Source organism: Amia ocellicauda, chromosome 15 (genome assembly GCF_036373705.1).
Source record: "Amia ocellicauda isolate fAmiCal2 chromosome 15, fAmiCal2.hap1, whole genome shotgun sequence".
Classification (NCBI taxonomy): Eukaryota; Metazoa; Chordata; class Actinopteri; order Amiiformes; family Amiidae; genus Amia; species Amia ocellicauda.
Genome location: NC_089864.1, coordinates 277,107 through 296,020, shown reverse-complemented (window position 1 = coordinate 296,020; position 18,914 = coordinate 277,107). Strand labels below are relative to the sequence as shown.

The window sequence follows — 18,914 nt, the reverse complement described above, 5'->3', positions numbered from 1 at the left end:
TGAACAGGGTTGTCTCACTCTGAGAGGGAGGGAAGGAGGGAGAAATGGATGAGTGCTGAAGGCCATCCCATTCAGGGCTTCTCCCTCCTTCCTGCACCCTGTTCCCTCGCTCACTCCAGAGCACTATGGTGTCAGGAAGTGACACTAACCAAGGGGCGTAGGGAGCGAGGGAGCAGTTTGGACGCACCCTGGGCTCAGATTAGAAGCCACCATGATGTGTAGCACCTCATTCTACTCGCATGAATCAGACAATCCAGCAATAAACTCACTTTGGCAAGTAAGTAGATCAGGGGAAAGTGCAGTTTAATTCACACTTCAGCCCAGCCTTGACCCTTTTTCCTGCCTCTAGGATTCTGGTCATTAAATCCCTCTGAAAATCAGGTTTCTGCGATTTTGATTTAATACAAAATAAACAATGTGGAGGGGGCTCCTTGGGTGATTGGTCTGGCCATGTTGGTTAAAATGCCACATGGCCCTAACCACATTTGTGTTTAACTTCAATTTTGCCTGATTATTTGCTGAAGATTAGTTTGTTGTTTATGAAGTAAATGTACAGTCACTTGTGAGTTCTTTACAATGCAGTTCCATTCTGTATTTATAAGTCAACCGTTGTTATTGTTCTCTAATTGTGAGTTTGTGTTCCTGCATCTATGAATGCAGAGTCTCATTCTGTAAAACTGATCAGGTGCATCTGTGTTGTAGTGCCTCACTGCCTGCAGTACGTCTGCACTGGGACCACAGGAATTCCAGCAGTACCAGAGATTGTGGTGGTAGGAATGATGGACAGTGAGGTCCTAAGCTATTATAACAGCACCATGAGGGAACTGATCTCTCGACAGGGGTGGCTGGAGAAGGTCCAGGACTGGAAGACCAACTCGTATTTGTCTTTTGACATGCTGAGGACCTTCAAAGCTCAAGTGAAGGGTAAGAGTAGCGTCAGTCAACCGGTTCTGCCCCTGAATACTGACAGAGCTATGGAGCTCCTTCATTATCATGTCTATTGGGAAGAGGAACAGAAAAACCAAACCGCTCTGGGGCTTCAGCTGTGGGTGGTTGTTGTTGTTATTGTTGTTGTTGTTGTGGGGTCTGGTGGTGCAGAGCTTAGAAAAGTCAAATTCAAAAGCGTTATTGTCCTTTTTTTCTGGGTGGAAAAATTGAAAGGCTTACAACACAACTTATAACAATAATTAAAAAATACAAAAATAACTACTGACTGATGATTATTGTTATAATTATTGTAAAGTGGAAGCCGGACAGGGGCTTCACCAAGAGCGTCAAGATGTACCTGCAATACCACTGCGTCGACTCGCTGAAGGCATACCTCCAATATGGGAGGCAGACCCTATAGAGGACAGGTGAGGCTGAGGCTGAGGCTGAACAAATCATCACAGTGGCTCTGCCTGCTTTCAAGAACGTCAGAGGAGAGAGGAAGGTTATCGATAAACATGTAATCTATTGCCCATAAGCAAATTATTAGTTTAGTTTAGCTATGTGTTGACACTCAGATGTCATAGAAATATTAACACATCTTAAATTGTAATTTCTTTTAAGTCATTTAACACAGAGAAAACCTTTTCATTTCCCCCTTTTTAATATTTGGTACATCCCATTTCACATATAAGGAACTCAAGGAATTTATCCAAACAAATGATAATGAATACTGTACTTTGAACAGAACGTTAAAGCATGTCATGGTTGTCCACTTATTTATTTATTAACTTTGATTAAATACAGTTCATGGATATATTTATACATCACCTTTAATGTAGGTAAATTCTCCGGCTGTAATAAAGCTGCCTTTAAAGGGGGGACTGGTGTAGAAGAGACGGAAGAAAGAGAAGTGCAACTAGTCAGATCACTGTGCAGTGAACACAGCCCAGCACTTAACCACTGAGCACTGGCAGAGTGTCACGCACTTCTATCCATGTCAGAGTGTGCAGTTCCAGTGCAGTGTGGCAGATATGCAGCGTCAGTGTCTTAGGTGTGCAGCCCATATATTCACCCCTCTCTCTCCCTCTCTCTCTCTCTCTCTTTTCTCCAGTCGCCCCCCAGGTGTCTCTGCTCCAGAGGGACCCCGGCTCCCCTGTGTCCTGCCTGGCCACGGGCTTCTTCCCCCGAGACATTGTGCTGTCCTGGCAGAGAGACGGGCAGGAGCTGCACGAGGGGGTGGAGAGCGGGGGGGTGCTGCTGCCCAACGGGGACGGGACGTACCAGGTCAGGAAGAGCCTGAGGGTCTCGCCTGAGGACCTGGAGGGACACACCTACTCCTGCCTGGAGTGAGAGAGAGAGAGAGAGAGAGAGAGAGAGAGAGACATTTCAACCAAAACATCTGCAAAACATTTAGGCTACAGGAATACAGCAGTACTGATTGTGTGTGTGTTTCAGTTCCAGATCCAGTGCGCCCCTCCTCTAACCTGGCGGTGATCGTCAGATTGATCATTGCTGCAGTCCTGGTCCTGATTGCTGCCACTGTGGGGGTTGTCATCTGGAAGAAGAGATCAGGTGAGAGAGAGAGAGAGAGGCTCAGTGCTGTATTGAGCCCCTGATGTCTGAGCCCTGTGTGGGGGTTATATTATTAGACAGTGGGGCTCCCTGTACAGGAGAGTCAGACAGCAGAGGCGGCACTGTGCGGTCTCTGTGTGACTGTCAACACTCGACCATCCCATACAGCACCTTTCAGTGGAATTGACAGAGAGAGACACACTGAGAGAGAGTCTCTGACAGTAACCCTGTGTCTGTTTTCTTTCATGCAGCCTCAAAGAACTACGATGCTGCTCAGAGTAAGTGCACTTTACACACCAGCTCACATGGGCAGATCAGCTTAAACACACACACACACCAACAGCTCTGTTTATTATTCACAGCAAATCACTGTAACACACACATGCCAATCAGTACATATTCACTGAGCAATTTTGTTTATAAAGTCATGTTCATGGACAGAAGAGCATGACTGATCTGGAGAAAATAATGTGCACAATAATTCCTGGTGTCATGACAGGAAACACACGTCTGTGCTCTGTCTTCCCCAGGACAACAAAGCTTCCTGGAAAACGCAGTAGTTGGCAGAACTATGATCCTGTGCAATGATAACTGGAATCCCAGATAAACACCCCAAGACAAATATAATAATATGAGCAATAATTTCACAGGCCAATGAACCTGCTTTACAACACAAAGTCAAAACTGCATGAGACTCACATGACAGACTGCACATAGAGTCTGCTGTCCATAGTGCACATAAACTGGACACAAACATATACATTGTTTTGGGGATCCTTTCAAGAGCAATTGATCATCGTTGTCTACTGGTGTCACACCTCAATAAGCAAACCCTGAAACACACGGTGAAACATATGTCTTCATGAGAGAGGCGCACAGGGAGCTGGAGGAGTGGGAATATTTTTAATTTTGAAATATATCCTACCTACAGCTCATTCAAACAGCACTGATTAAAGCTGATATCAAATCAATATCACAGATAACACAATCATAATAATAGAGTGTATTTCAGTGCAGTATCTCTGTGGCTGCTGGTGACTCTCAGCTCAGGGCTGGTTATGTCCATGTCTACTCTCTCCTCACCCCTCACTGCTCGGCCTGGCTGCACTGCGGGGCCGAACTGCGATTACACACTGTCTATATCGTCTATAGAGTCAGGCTGAGTGGGACTCTGTGCTGCTGCCGTGGATCATGTATGTAGAGGTTTCAGAGATCCTCAGCAAACACCGGTCAAAAAGTAACAAGTGTGTTAGGAATACAAGTTAACCCGGAGTTCTGCTCCCACATGAAGTGAAGAAAAAAACTCAAGATTGTGAGCCTTTTTGTATCTCTGGAGAAGGACCACAGGTTGCAGTCTTAAGCTGTCATAAGTAAGATCCCTGTTCAGATCCAAATGAACACAATGAATTACCACATGCACAATCATTGACAAATGCCTGAGATTATTCATTACTGTTGTAGTGTTTGTGTTGAAAATGCCTGTGTTGCCCTGGTCCTAAGGATATCAGCCTTGAGGTCTGCACACTCCAGGCAACAAGTGCCATCAAAGCCCTCGATCAAACCCCTGTGTTTACAAGCCACAGAACACACATTCATACTGTCTGTGCTGACTGGACTAACCCAAAGACAATGGCTATATAAGTCCAAGAAACTAATCAATAAAGCATCCCACTAATATAAAGAAACAAGTACAAACTAATGACAGCTTTATAAACAAAACTAAATTGACAAAATGAAACCATTAACAATATAAAACATAAAGACAATAATAAGTACAATTTCCTACTACAAGTATAATAAACAGAGGTTCAGTGTGTGACAGTGTAGTGTTATCTGGTTCATTATCATCGTCCTCAGCCACACTGACCACAGGGAGGACACCGAGCTGCAGTGTGGGGTGAGAGGGGCTGCAGAGTATAGCTGCGGTGAGCAGAACCAGAGTCTGACCCAGTGTGCGTCTCTATTACAGCGGGTCTGTGTGTGTCTGTGTGTAACTGGGTGTATCTCTACTGCAGTGACAGCAGGTCTGTGTCTGTGTGTGTGTGTGCCTGTGCTGTGTGTTATGTCTGTGTGTATCTGTGTGTGTCTCTATTGCAGCCAGTGACAGCGGGTCTGTGTGTGTGTGTGTGTGTGTGTGCGTGTGCATGCGTGTGTGTGTGTGTGTGTGTGCGTGTGTGTGTGCCTATGCTTTGTGTTATGTCTATGTGTATCTGTGTGTGTCTCTATTGCAGCCAGTGACAGCAGGGCTGACGGGTCTTCTGACAACGGGGCTGCCAAAGCCTGAGGTTCCTGAGGTATGTGTCTCTCTCACACTCACTGACACACACACACACAATGTGTCTCTCATTATCTGTCTGTCTCTCTGACCCCGGTGTGTGTGTGTTTCAGGTATGTCGACTCCTCCTGCAGTCTGATGGCAGTTGATTTGCAGTCAGCCCAGTCCCAGTCTGCACACTTGCAATTCTTCTGTTAGCTCATCTCTGTGTTCTGTTGATCAGGGTGAGAATATGCGCTGAACTGCACTGTGAGAGTGTGCGGCACAGTGTGAGGCCCCAGCAGGAGCTCCGACCGACACACACACACTATATTAGTCCTATTTTACAAGTGCAGAAATAACTGTTTACAGTGTGAAGTGTGACATTGTGTGTTTAATTGTGATATCTAAGCATTGTAAAAATGTTATATATATACTGATATATTAGATACTGATTCCAACTGTGAACTTTTGACTGTATGCCTTAACATAGGCTTTAGAGAGAACGACAGGCACGTGCACAGGTAAGGCACATGCCCTTTTTCTGTAAGACTTCCAAAGTGCCCTTTTTCCTGAGCACCTGCCCCCCGGACTGCACTTCGGAGGTGGTGCCCTTTTTTTGGCTTGAGCACATGCCCCTGAAATTGTCTGTGTCCCCCTCAATAATGTATGCCTGGCTCCATAGGAATAGGGGACACATCTCCCCAAATATTGACAGCATCCCCCACCTTGTGGACATCTCAGACACTGTCCCCGTGAAAATGTTGAAGAACTTTTAAATTCATGAATAAGCAGAAGACAAAGTGTTAGCATCCCCCCACACACACACAAACACAGACCGTCCCCCCAGTGCTGAAATGGAACCTACCCCCATGTGCTTCAGATTTGTCCCGATTTATACGGTTTGTCTACTGTGGTGTGTGTGTTCCTGTACTGAGGGCAAATCAGTCTCCACACGTTCAGTTACACACATAACTATTGCATTGTGGTTTTAGATCACATGCATTTTTCCTTTTATACATTTGGTTTTGACTTTCAACCGGTGTAATAAAACCTTGTTCGAGTGGATTCTGTAGATTACTGTGTGCCGTATTGTATTTCTAATTTGACTTCTGATTAGTCAATTATGTTTAACGGTCTTTAAAAGAGCTGGGTCCTAAATAGGAACGAGCCACGGGCTAGAGATCAGGTGTGACCTGGATGACAACGATGTAGTTAACGAGTCGTTAGAGGGAATAAGAGAGCTGGTAGGAAAAAAAAAAGTTAATTTGGTTGAGTTGGTGGAGTACTATATTTAGTGTTCAAGCACCAACCTAAGGGGAAAAGGACTTGGAACCCGGAGACTTTTGGTTCTTTACTTGGTTGGGTGTGAAGACCAGACGTTTTCTTCTCACCATGTGCAGTGCGTGTTGCAGGCGGGGAAGGCAGACTGCGCTGGCGTCTGTGATGCGGCTCATTCAAGTTTCGGACCGATGACGCTTTGACATGAAGCCCTTCACTGAGCTGTTTTGTGTTGGCTGTTTGTGGCTGCTGTGGATACTGAAGGCAGGAGACGGTTGGGACCTGGTTGGTTTGGTTGTCTGTGGTACTGTTGGGAGATCAACGATGGTGTAGAGGAACTGACTAACCTATTTTGTTCGTCTGTTTGGGTGGACTCAGTTGCGGGACCGAGACTATTATTATTATTATTATTATTATTATTATTATTATTATTATTATTATTATTATTATTATTATTAATAATAATAATAATAATAATAATAATAATTTTATTTCTTGGCAGACACCCTTATCCAGGGCGACAACATAAGCGCCATACAAAGAGCAACAATACAGTGAAGTACAAGGCATCAAACATTACAAATTCAAATTTACATTAAACAAAGCAATTCAAGATATAATACATTCTACAACTTCCAATTTACACAGGCAAGTACAGTAAATGCCCAGCAGCTCTCGACGTCATTTCCACGCTGTTTTGTGGTTGAAATCTAGTTGCAACGTGGATCAACTGCCTCAATGACTATCAACTGCTACTCAACGTGGTTTTGGCAAAGACTCATCAACGTCCAAAAACACGTGGCTTTCAGGTTGAATAGATGTTGTGAGTCAAAACAGCTAAACAGACCCAGAAAACAAACAAAGTGTCCTCTCAGACACATGTAGTTCCCCAGTGCGTACTTTGTCATGGCTGTATTTTTACTGACACAGTAAAAATGCGCAAAATTCCCCTTAATAAATAAAACTATATATATATATATATATATATATATATATATATATATATATATATACTCTTACTCGAGAAACCCTTCCTCCACACAGCCGGCGCAGTTCAATGGAGGCTCATCCCAGGCTGTTCAAGTTCAGTCTTTCCCGCTTTCATCTCATTGCCTGATTACTTGATAAGCCTTTCCAACTCAATCTGATGCGTCGGCTAAGCGGTCATAGAGTAGCATTATATATATATATATATTGTGTATAGGCTATTGAAAGGGCCTTGGCTGCTGGAATGTTTAACTAAAGGAAAAATATTTCTGAGTGTTCGTTAATTTAAATAAGTCATCCTGTGTTTTTTTCCTCCTTCTGTTTTTGAATAGTTAACACCAAGAAAGTGTATTTAAGTTGTTTTCTAAACTCACTCTTTCTTTCTGTGGTTGTTTGCATTTGCTGATTAAATTGATGTTGAAGTAATTACAACAATTCGACATTTGCGAATGGAATCAATGCAACCAATTTATAACTAAATTTCAATGTTGTATACATTAGATTACATTAGAAACAAACAACGTTGTTTCAATGTCATATTTCAACGTTGAATATTAGAACATAAGAACATAAGCAAGTTTACAAACAAGAGGAGGCCATTCGACCCATTTTTAAATGTTCCCAAACTTTCAGCTTCAACCACATTGCTGGGTAGTTTATTCCAGATTGTGACAACTCTATATTGTAGAACCGAGTCTGAAATAAGTGGAGAGTCGCGGAGACAAAGCAAACAGAACTTTAATCGAGCCGCTCGGAAGCCCCACGTCAGGAATAATTCCTTCAGTGAGGCTTAATGTTTACAGACATGAGTACAACTTTATAGGAAAAATGACGTAACATCTTATGGCCGTTCATCCAATCAGAAGATACAGGTCCGGGTCCGTTTACGATCTGTCCTCCCGTGAAGAGGTGATGGATACAAAAAGCAGATGTCTGTCTTTGATGTGCACTAGGAAGATGCGATCCCACAGTGGTCATTTACCTAGTGTCAATCGCTCAGTAACAGAAACATTAATGCCTATCTGGAGAAACGATTAAGTCACAAACAGATTTTAAACAAACAGCTGTAGGCTATTTCGGCACTGTGTGATCTTTCATTACTGACAGGAGTTTCTAACAAATCGACCTTGTTGACCCTTTACTTGTCCTGCTAAATCGAATCTGCTCAGTCTGTATACAAACTACTTCTAATGCTAGTATTAATATAAAACATTATATAATTAACACAAAACACTTTCTTCAACTTCCTATACAGAGTATTCAAATATAAATTGAAAATTGATTGGATTTGCAAATGGAATCGACGTTGAATTTTCAACGGTGAATCAAAATTGATGATTCAACGTCGATTCCATTTGCAAATCCAATCAATTTTCAATGTATATTCAACGTTGAAATATGACGTTGAAACAATGTTGTTTCTAATGTATTTTGCCTGCTGGGCGAGGTCCTACATCCTGGACGGTAAAAGCTAAGTCCTGTCAAGATGTAGGGTCACAGTCAAGGGCTGCGAGACAGAGTATAACATCAACACTTAAGTACTGTTTCAAGGAGAACTGCGGAGGAGTATTGCGGGACATAAGCATCTTGGAAAGCAGCTGTTGGGATGATTTTGCTTATTAACTGGTACGAGTAGTTTAAACGTTGTTTTCTCAAACTATTTTTTTTTTTATTTGTTTATGGGACAACTGGAGTATGAATCAATGAGCGGCAGATGCATGTGGGATGCCTGAGATAGACAAAACTAAGCATTGAATGGAAGTCACTGAGAGGTTTATAAGCAGTGGAGAGGGAAGCAGGATACCAGTGGTGGAGACTCTGAATGAATGTTGAAGAGGACAGGACAAACAAGTGTACATGGTGTTGTGGAATGTCAATTCAATAATAGGACATGGAGCTGAGGAAGGGTGAAGCTGTTCAAACTCCAGGGATTTTGATCTTTGGAGCAGACTGAGGAAGTGTGGGGCGTAGATGTGACAATATCAATAGGTACTGTAGTATACTATGGTGCACTGTGGTATGTGTGTAGTGTAACACTAGCCTATTAATTACACTACACCACCTCCTAATTATCCCAGGACCAGAAGGAGTGCTTACTTCACACCGAATCCCTTCCAAAAAAATAATGTAGACAGTAAGTGGTTGAGATGTGTGGGGGAAAAATATAGAAATCCTATCCTGCCTTTGTCCTTGTTGTGCTATTACTCCTAACTTGGTTATCAGCAGCTCACATTCCTTTCTTGTAAATCTGCAAATTACTGCAACTGGCAATTCAGAGGTTAATGATTATTATTCATGAGTATTGATTATAATATTAATGAGATGGGAAGCCTTAGTTTAGAATGACAATGAAATCACTGATAGTTATTAGAAATAACTAGAACTCCCGATTCCATTTTTTTTTCCACAACAGCTGGTTAATGACTGCTTTCTAACTAACTCAATTTGTCAGGGAACCAACCAGGGACAGCGCATGCATGTAGTCGATGCCTTTCATGATTTTGAAGACTTGGATCAAGTCCCCACGTAGTCCTCAGTCTCTCAGTAGGACATTCCCTTCAAACCTGGAATAAGTCTGGTTGCTCTCCTCTGAACTGCCTCTAGAGCAGCGATATCTTTCTTGAAGTGTGGAGCCCAGAACTGTCCACAGTATCCAGATGAGCTCTAACTAGTGCATTGTACAGTCTGAACATCACTGCCCTTGTGCTCAATTCTACACTTTTGACAATATACCCCAGCATTGTGTTTCCCTTTTTTATTGCTTCCCCACATTGTTTGGATGGAGAAAGTGATGAGTCCACATAGACTCCTAAGTCTTTCTCATGCGTTACTTCATCTAGTTCTGTTCCTCCCATAGTGTAATTATAGTGGACATTTCTGTTACCTGCATGTAATACCTTGCACTTGTCCACATTGAATTTCATCTGCCAGGTGTCGGCCCACAACTGAATATTATCTAAGTCCCTCTGAATAGCCTGTGCTGCCAAGATTGTATCTGCTGAGCCACCTATTTTAGTATCATCTGCAAATTTGACAAGTTTGCTAACTATCCCAGAGTCCAGATCATTAATATAGATTAGAAAAAGCACAGGCCCTAGTACTGATCCCTGTGGATCTCCACTAACAACCTCACTCCAGTTAGAAGCGACTCCTCTAATCGACACCCTCTGTTTCCTAGACATCAACCAGTTCATAATCCATCTACTTACATTACCCTGAATGCCTACAGCTTCCAATCTGAGGATCAGTCTTTGGTGAGGAACCTTATCAAAAGCTTTTTGGAAATCTAAGTATATCATATCATATGCTTTCACATGATCTACAGCTGCAGTTGCATGTTCAAAAAATTCTAATAAATTAGTAAGACATGATCTGCCTCATCTAAACCCATGTTGTCTATCTCCAAGAATATGGTTTTCATTGAGATGCTCCTCTATTTTCTGTCTAATCATTTTCTCCAACATTGTACAGGTGATGCAGGTGAGACTGATTGGTCTGTAATTTCCTGGCTCAGTTTTGTCCCCTTTCTTGTGGATTGGTATGACATTTGCTGTCTTCCAGTCAGTTGGCACATCCCCTGTTCTAAGTGTCATTTGGAATAATTGAGTTAGCGGCCTGTAAATAATTTCCCTCATTTCTTTAAGTACTGTTGGAAATATCATAAAAATAAAAATATGTTAGTACCTCCTCCTCATTTATCCTGATCTCTCTTAGGGTTTGACTGGACTGATTGTTAACCTGTGACATGTTATCCGTTTTTCTTTTGTAAAAACCTCTGTGAAATACTCATTTAGAACATTTGCCACATCTTGTTCGTTTTCCAAGATACCTCCATTTTTGCCCTTTATCTGTTTCTCTTCCTCCTTTATTGTCCACTTGCTGTTGTAATATTGAAAAAAGCTCTTTGCATTGGTTTTAGCTCCAAGAGCTATGTTTCTTTCTATTTCCCTCTTTGCTTTACTGATGACTTTCTAAGGTCTCTTTGCAGCTCAACATATTCTATGTATTTGTTTCGTCTCCATCCCTTTTGTATGCGCTATAAAACATTTTCTTCCTCTTTATGTTTTTTGGCATACCCCTATTAAACCATTTTGGCCAGTGTTTTTGTTCCTCAATTTATTAAGTTTTGGTACAAATTTCTCCTGAGCCTCAAGTAGTATATTCTTAAAATATACCCATCCATTTTCGACTGACTCTGTATCCAGTGTGCTCCAGTCTACCTCTTCTAAGTGCCGCCTCACACCTTCAAGGTTTGCTTTTCTGAAATTGTAGATCATTGTTTTAGACTTGGACCTTGTGATCACAGTTTTCCATTGGTTCTCTAACTAGTGTCCCTCTGACTCTGTCTTGGTCATTTGAAAAGATCAAGTCAATACATGCTCTCTCCCTTGTTGGTTCCCTGACAAATTTAGTTAAAAAGCAGTCATTTACTATCTCAACCAATTCTATTTCTGCTTCTGTAATCCCAACCGGGCTTTCCCAGTCTATGTTTGGGAAATTGAAATCCACCATTATAACAATGATTAAATGATTCTCAATTTCACTGCACATACGCTCTCCCAATGCATTAGCCCCCCTTTTGTTTGTTTAGACCATCCAGTTTGTACAGGTTCCATCTATCCCAGAAGAAAGACCAATGCTCCATAAACCTAAACCCCTCTTCCCTACACCAAGCTTTCAACAACGTGTTAAACTTTCTAATCTCTGCCTGTCTCCCTGGTCTGGCACGTGGTACCGGAAGTATTTCAGAGAAAACTACCATAGAGGTTCTGCTCTTTAGTTTTGTTCCTAACTCTTTAAATTTGTCTTGCAGAACCTCTGTCCTACCTTTTCCTAAGTCATTGGTTCCAATGTGGATCATGACCAGTGGATTTCTCCCGGCTTTGGCCAGTAGCCCGTCTACTAGTTTAGGGAGCAACCTGAGCACCAGGCAGGCAAGATACCATGCGGGTCTCCTTGTCACTAGAACACACTGTGTGATCTACGCCTGTAAGAATTGAGTCTCCTACTATAACTACCTCCCTCTTCTTGGGGGGAGTGGGTGCTCTTTTTATGTTCTTATGTTCTTATGTCTCTGTGTGTGTAACTCTGGTATCTGTGTGTAACACTGGTCTGTGTAACACTGGTCTCTGTGTGTAACACTGGTCTGTGTAACACTGGTCTCTGTGTGTAACACTAGTCTCTGTACAGACCGGAGCTCAGTGTCTCTCTGCTGTCCCACACTGTCTGTCTCTGTCAGTTAGAGGCTCTAATGCCCTCAGTCTGTCCGTCACTGAGACGCTGCAGGGCTCTGGGGTCCTCACAGTCAGAGTGTGCAGCTGAGTCAGTGTGCTGCTGTGCTCGTGTCAATTTTATGATTCTCTTTTACCTCGTTAATATTGTTTTTTTATTTTGCTATATTTGCAATGTAACCCATTTAAATAAGACACCCACTGCATAGATGCTAGTCTGTTCCAGACTGTAAACACCTGTACTAATTCTACTGATGATACTTAACAGACCACAGCAGACAGACACTGGTCAAAATGTTTATGTCAAAAAACAAATCCAGTTTGACCCTGAACTGAAGGTCTTGTGCAGTCGATGGAATGGACAAAGGGTTGTGGTTTTAATCACAGGTGGCTAGACCTTGTTGACATCCAATCATCCAAATAGAATTAACATATGCAACATATTAAGAAATCCTGTTAACTATCCCGAAGTTTATTTATTATTGTGTGTGATTTGTGTGTATAGTGTCAGCACTGTCCTGGGAGTACAGGTCACCCTGGCTGACCTAGAGCCCATTTTGACCCAAAGTTGACTCACTTGTTAATGCTGCCCCACACTGCCTTGGGAATCCCGGGCAGTCGGCTTCAAATTTACTACTAAGGTCAATTTAATAATTTAAGAAAAATCCAAAGCTAAGGACACAAAACAAACATATTGGTAATTTAAAGATTTTTTATTATTATTCCACATTGCCAACAAACAAATAGTGAATTTGTGAACAGTGGGGACCCCACATAGTGTCACAACAGAGAGAAAACTTGTAACAATCATTTGTTTAATGTGTTTTTTTCTGATGTGAGTTGTGATGAGGCTCCTCTGAGTGGTGTCACTTCGTCTCCCCTGTGAATCTGTGGTACAGCTCCCCCACATCCTCCTGGGATACTTTGATCCAGCCAGTCTCTCTCATGTGGTACACTGTGGGGACAGGGACAGACACACAGTCACTGACGCTGCGGGAGCACAGAGGACAGAGACAGCATACAGAGCCCTCTCTGGACAGCACAGTCAGGGGGGAGGGCAGGGAAACTCTAGTGATGTTGTATATATGTAAACCACTGAGTGTTCGATTGATCTGAGTTAAGATGGGAGGTGGGGGGTCTGTGTCTGTAAACCCTGGACTGACACTGCATAGAGATTAAGGGAGTGTTCACACTGTCTATGTGGACAAAGTACATTACAATAGAGGGACAACAGAGGACCTTGTTTCACTATTCTGTCCCCATCTGTGCTGTACTGTACTATCCTACACTGTGCTGAGTTTATCCCTGGGGAACTACAGGCAGCTTTGCTAAGGGCTCTGCTCACTGTTCACGGTGCCCCCCGAGTAGGCATCGCGGTGCGTGGCGTGGAAGATGGCGCGCTGGGCAAGGTCGTAGGCCTCGGGCACTGTCAGGTCGTAGCGGTAGCCGCTGTCCATCACGCCATATGCGTAGGAACTGCCTGAGCCCGTGGAGAACATGTTCCCACTGAGACGCAGCCCACTGTTGTCCACGTAGTACAGCCCTGGACCCTGGGACAGAACACAAACAGAACCACACATCACTAATACACACACACACATACACACAGTCACTCACACAGTCATAAAACAGTTTATAATCATCATGAGAAAGATAATAATCCACATGACTGCAAAAATATAAACTAAATCAATTCCCCGTCTTCATCACAATCACAGCTGGAAAATATAAAGAAACACATTTTAAAACAGACAAATGTACACAGAAATATGTTTCAGCAAACACTGGCCTGTATTAAATAAAAAATACAGTGTTTCAATGCAGATCCATGTGCATTACAACATGTTTCATTTTAGTCTCAACTAGTATTTTCAATACATTTTGGGGGAAGTTTTTAAAATATATTTAAATCACACTTCCAATATACGTGTCTTTAAATGTCTTAGCTTGCCTTCTTGTCCCAGCCGCACACCATGGTGCCCATGGACAGGCCCATGCCCCGGTACCCAGCCACCATGTTGGCCAGCAGCTTGGAGGCAGCGGAGACAGAGATGCGCTCCTTGTTCCTCAGCTTGTATATCCTGCAAGTGAGAGAGAGGCAGTGTGAGAGACAGTTGCACAAAGTAAACTGCAGTGCTATCGGGCCCTAAAAAGACACGACACATTGGCAGAATACCTGAGTTTAATAATGAATGAGAAACACAAAAGGATCCTGACCAAATACCATCTCAGTGAGCACAGCCTGGCCATCGAGACGGGCCAGCACAGGCAGACCTGGCTGCCCAGAGAGGACAGGCTGTGTCCCCACTGCCAGCGCAGAGAGGTTGAGACAGAGCTGCACTTTAGTCTATAATGTGAAAAATATGAACATTTTACGAGCACAATTTTTCCCCAAAATAGCAGATCTCTATAAGAGATTTCCAGACCTGCCAGACTCGGAGAAAGTGCCAGTCCTTCTGGGAGAGGAGACCAGCTGCATATTACTGGCAGCCCAGTATACAGCTGCCTGCCACAGCCTGAGGGACACAGTGGACACTCAGTCCACTCACACAGGGGACACCCCTGGACACAGGCAGTGACACCTATGCTACACCCAAATATTATTATCAATATTAATTTTATGTCTCTCTGAATTATTGTTTAATTTTATTAATTTAAATGAATCGGTTAATTGTTTAATATACATATACATGTACATTTGCATACATAAATACACATATGTTTCAAAACTGTTTGATATGTCACCATTTCTTTGGCAATACTTATTTTTGGTTATGCCAATAAAAGCACCTTGAATTTGAATTTGAATTTAAATTTTGAGAGAGAGACAGTGTGAGGGAGAGTGTGAGGGACAGTGTAAGAAACAGACAGTGTGAGATGCCTACTGCCCTACCTGCTCTTACGTCACCTTCTTTGATCCCTCCCCCCCTCAGCTAAACCCCTGTCCTTCTGTCCTCCACTCCCTCCTTCCTCTTTCACTCTCTCAGCTCCCCTATCTTTCTCTCCTCCCTTGCCCTCCCTCTATTCTCTCACCTGCACTCCTTGGCTAGCACTCTCTCCCAGTAGATGCAGTCGGCTGCGCAGCCCGACATGGTGCCCAGCAGGTAGGGGTTGATCTCGATCACCTTCTTAGACATCTGAGAGCCTGAGAGGAGGAGGAAGCGAGTAAAAAAGAGAGGAGAGAGGGGGATAAGAGAGGAGAGAGATAGAGGAGAGATAAGGTGGTGCAAAAGGGTTCGGGAGGTGGGCAGGACACAAAGAAAGTGACTTACATAGCAGCAAAAGATATCCCAATTCCAACCTCTCATCAGTCTTCTAACACTCCCTCCCTGTCTTTCTCCCTTCTCAAGAGCACTATATTACACTAGAGTGTACTGTATACTGTATCACACAGTACACAATTGTATTACACTGTACCATATGAAGCTGCACTGCTCTGTGCTGCATTCTGGCCAGGATAGCTCAGGGCCTCTGCCCCTGGCCACCTGAAGACAAGGGAGGAGCAACACTCACAGACATAGGAGCCGGCGGAGGCACGTGAATCCACAGCCACCATGACCCCATGCTGGAACTTGAAGGCCAGTGTGGTAGTGCCGTGGTGCAGCCTGATGGCCACGCCCTCCTCCCCCTCACCCTGCGTCAGGGGCTCCAGGAACTGCACCGGCTGGGGTGGTAGAGAGAAATATATTCATTAAAAGATTTGAGGTGGACATGGAAGTCCTTCCAGCTGGCTCCTGTGTTGCACTGTGCTGCAGTTTACTGTATCAACTGCAGTGTCTTAAACTGAGAACTGAGAGGGAGATCCAGCGAGAGAAGGAGGGGTTGGGGAAGATGAGGGTGTCGTGGAGAGAGGGAGAGAGAAAGGGAGAAAGAAGAGGAAAGAAATAGAAAGAAAGAAAGTTAACATCCTATCTGGCTGATAAAGGGTGCACCCCAGGCAAGGAGACGGGAGGGGGGGTGCTGTACTACTGTCCGCCACATGCTCTCAGTGCCCTTACCTCCCCGTCTCTGTAGGCAGTGATCACACAACCATTAATATTGATCACTTAAAGACACAGATACAGACACAGACAACGTCTCTATTGTGTATGACCAGCGGAAAGACGGGCCCACATACATACATTGCATACATGCAAACATACATGATTAGATCAGATTAAGTTTAACTCATGACAAAGCACTGCCGCAATGTTCGCAGCCACCCAGGCAGGCAAGAGATGCGCAAGATGCGTGCAGCGTTAGTTCTAGTTCTTACCTACTAATACACAAATATAATCATCTATAAATACATAATATGATGAATTAGTAATATCAAATCAAAGCATTTTAAGCAAACCAGGGAATACAAAAGACGGCGGTGCTGCCAGTCTGCGGCCGGCGCTCTGTACTCACGTCCGTCCCGACCGGCACCGCGAACTCGGGGCTCTGAGCGGCGAAGCTGAAGTGGCTGACCCGGTCCACGGAGGCTCCGTGCGGGCTGAAAGTGTGCTCTTTCACCCACTCCGAGATGCCGCACACGTCGAGCAGCGCCATGGGGAAACTGCGTTGGGTTTCCTGGTTCTGTGTCGAAACCGAAAGCGAAATTATAACTTTTCTTTATTCTTTCATGTGAACCCAGTTCATCTTCGATATTGACCGTTGGCGACAGTGGGTGTGGGATGGTTATATGGTTAAGAAAATGTATTGGTGCTGTAACCAAGCCCAGTGTATGTTATTATTCATCCTTAAACATAATCAAACCACCCTTCATTTCAAGTATGAACTCTCTTGCGTTATACATACATATACACACACACACACATATATAGACAGAGAGAGAGATCATACGTTTACATTTATATATGTGGTATTTTGTTTTTCATACTTCTAATTATGATTTTTAACACTACTGCTACTACGTCTAATATAGCTACTATTATCGGTATTATTATTATGAATATTATTGACAGACGGCCTTGTCCAGGGCGACTTACACGATACAAGAGCAAAAAGGGCAAAAATACAGTACAACATTACAAATCAAACACAATAGGTTCAACATTACAGAAGTGCATAAGTATATATTAATATAATATTAAAATAACTGCTTCTTAGGTTTTCAAATACAAGATCACACTTGATCAGCTTATGTGATTCTATTTTACATGCATTATTAGGTTAATACAAATAAAAAAAAATATGCATTAATTATTTGTGTCTATTAGGATTTCGGCTAGCACAATAGTTATCTTGTTTACTGATTATTTGATGTATATATCGTGCACATACATCAGTGATTGGGGATTGTTTTGTTCTGTTGTCCTCCCTGTCTTTGCAGTTTATTTTGCGCAGTCACCTGTTACCGAGCAGACTGCACTCGCACAGGTTAGAAGAAGCAAGTCGACTCCTCGCTGTAGCACGCCGCGGCCACTGGGGGCGCACAAAGCATGTTATATCATTATTGTCATTTCTAAACCAGGCATAAGGCAGGTAGAGCCAGTGAGACAGACAGAGAGTGCTGCACCACACATGTCTTGCTGTGTCAATAATTCTGTATTTGCGTGGCTGTCGCAATTTACAAAGACATCCTCTGTCCTATCACAGCCCAGTCCCCTGGAGACATCAACAGTTTTTCTCTTTGGGGTAAAGTTGTGTTTAAAGACCTCTGAAAAGACACCACTGATACATAAGTACAGTTTAATGAACTGTACACTACATTGATCATGGAACAACACTGTGTAAATGATCGAAGGGGTGAATGCTCTCCACTATATCTGTGTGCTTCCTTTTGGCGCTCCCCGGACTAACCTGTGCACCTCGGTCCTGCCTAGCAAAAGATAACTGCTGCTTTTTGTTGGACAAGAAAAAATGCATTGATTTCTGTGTGTGTGTGTGTGCTTGTTTGTTGTGAACCCAGCAGGCAGGCCAATCAGGTTTTCCCGTTCTTTCCCCCACTCTGTGCCAGTGGCATGTGGAGTCTGAACTGTAGACTAGCAGTAACCGTCACTGGCATCATCCCGCTGTTTAAATGTAAACTTTATGTTTCTTTAGGTTTAGTATTTTACATTTCAAAATAAAAACATAACAATTTTAATATTTTAATACTTAATACAAGTACAATCATATAAAATAATAAATACATGGGCCTAGAACTAAATCAAGTGTCAAAGGTGAACATCCAAATAAATCCAATTCAACACATTACAATCTAATGCATTGCTCAAGAAAGATGTTCTAATATACTGTAGTGTCCAGTCAGTAAATCAGTGTTAATGTGCTGTAGTGTCCAGTCAGTCAGTCAGTGTTAATGTGCTGTAGTGTCCAGTCAGTAAATCAGTGTTAATGTGCTGTAGTGTCCAGTCAGTCAGTGTTAATGTGCTGTAGTGTCCAGTCAGTCAGTCAGTGTTAATGTGCTGTAGTGTCCAGTCAGTCAGTCAGTGTTAATGTGCTGTAGTGTCCAGTCAGTCAGTGTTAATGTGCTGTAGTGTCCAGTCAGTCAGTCAGTGTTAATGTGCTGTAGTGTCCAGTCAGTCAGTCAGTGTTAATGTGCTGTAGTGTCCAGTCAGTCAGTCAGTGTTAATGTGCTGTAGTGTCCAGTCAGTCAGTGTCAATGTACTGTAGTGTCCAGTCAGTCAGTCAGTGTTAATGTGCTGTAGTGTCCAGTCAGTCAGTCAGTGTTA

At 43.0% G+C, this 18,914-nt stretch overlaps 2 protein-coding genes across 2 annotated transcripts in view; one reads left to right on the top strand and one right to left on the bottom strand.

The window, feature by feature from the left end:
- Nucleotides 1–5,830, top strand: part of LOC136771277 (major histocompatibility complex class I-related gene protein) — a 70,561-nt gene extending 64,731 nt beyond the window's left edge. Inside the window, exons 4-8 of the mRNA XM_066723458.1 lie at nucleotides 2,042–2,276; nucleotides 2,345–2,502; nucleotides 2,754–2,780; nucleotides 4,734–4,796; nucleotides 4,891–5,830. Of these exons, the coding sequence (XP_066579555.1) occupies nucleotides 2,042–2,276; nucleotides 2,345–2,502; nucleotides 2,754–2,780; nucleotides 4,734–4,786 (473 nt within the window). The 3' untranslated portion in view covers nucleotides 4,787–4,796; nucleotides 4,891–5,830. The remainder of the gene's footprint in view (nucleotides 1–2,041; nucleotides 2,277–2,344; nucleotides 2,503–2,753; nucleotides 2,781–4,733; nucleotides 4,797–4,890) is intronic.
- A 7,119-nt stretch (nucleotides 5,831–12,949) lies between these two features.
- Nucleotides 12,950–16,833, bottom strand: psmb8a (proteasome 20S subunit beta 8A). The gene is made up of 6 exons (XM_066723566.1): nucleotides 16,648–16,833; nucleotides 15,769–15,919; nucleotides 15,289–15,400; nucleotides 14,207–14,336; nucleotides 13,601–13,805; nucleotides 12,950–13,210 (listed from the first exon to the last, which is right to left on the bottom strand). The coding sequence occupies exons 1-6, from the start codon at nucleotides 16,786–16,788 to the stop codon at nucleotides 13,122–13,124; spliced, it is 828 nt and encodes a 275-aa protein (XP_066579663.1). The 5' UTR covers nucleotides 16,789–16,833; the 3' UTR covers nucleotides 12,950–13,121.
- Nucleotides 16,834–18,914: the final 2,081 nt, after the last annotated feature.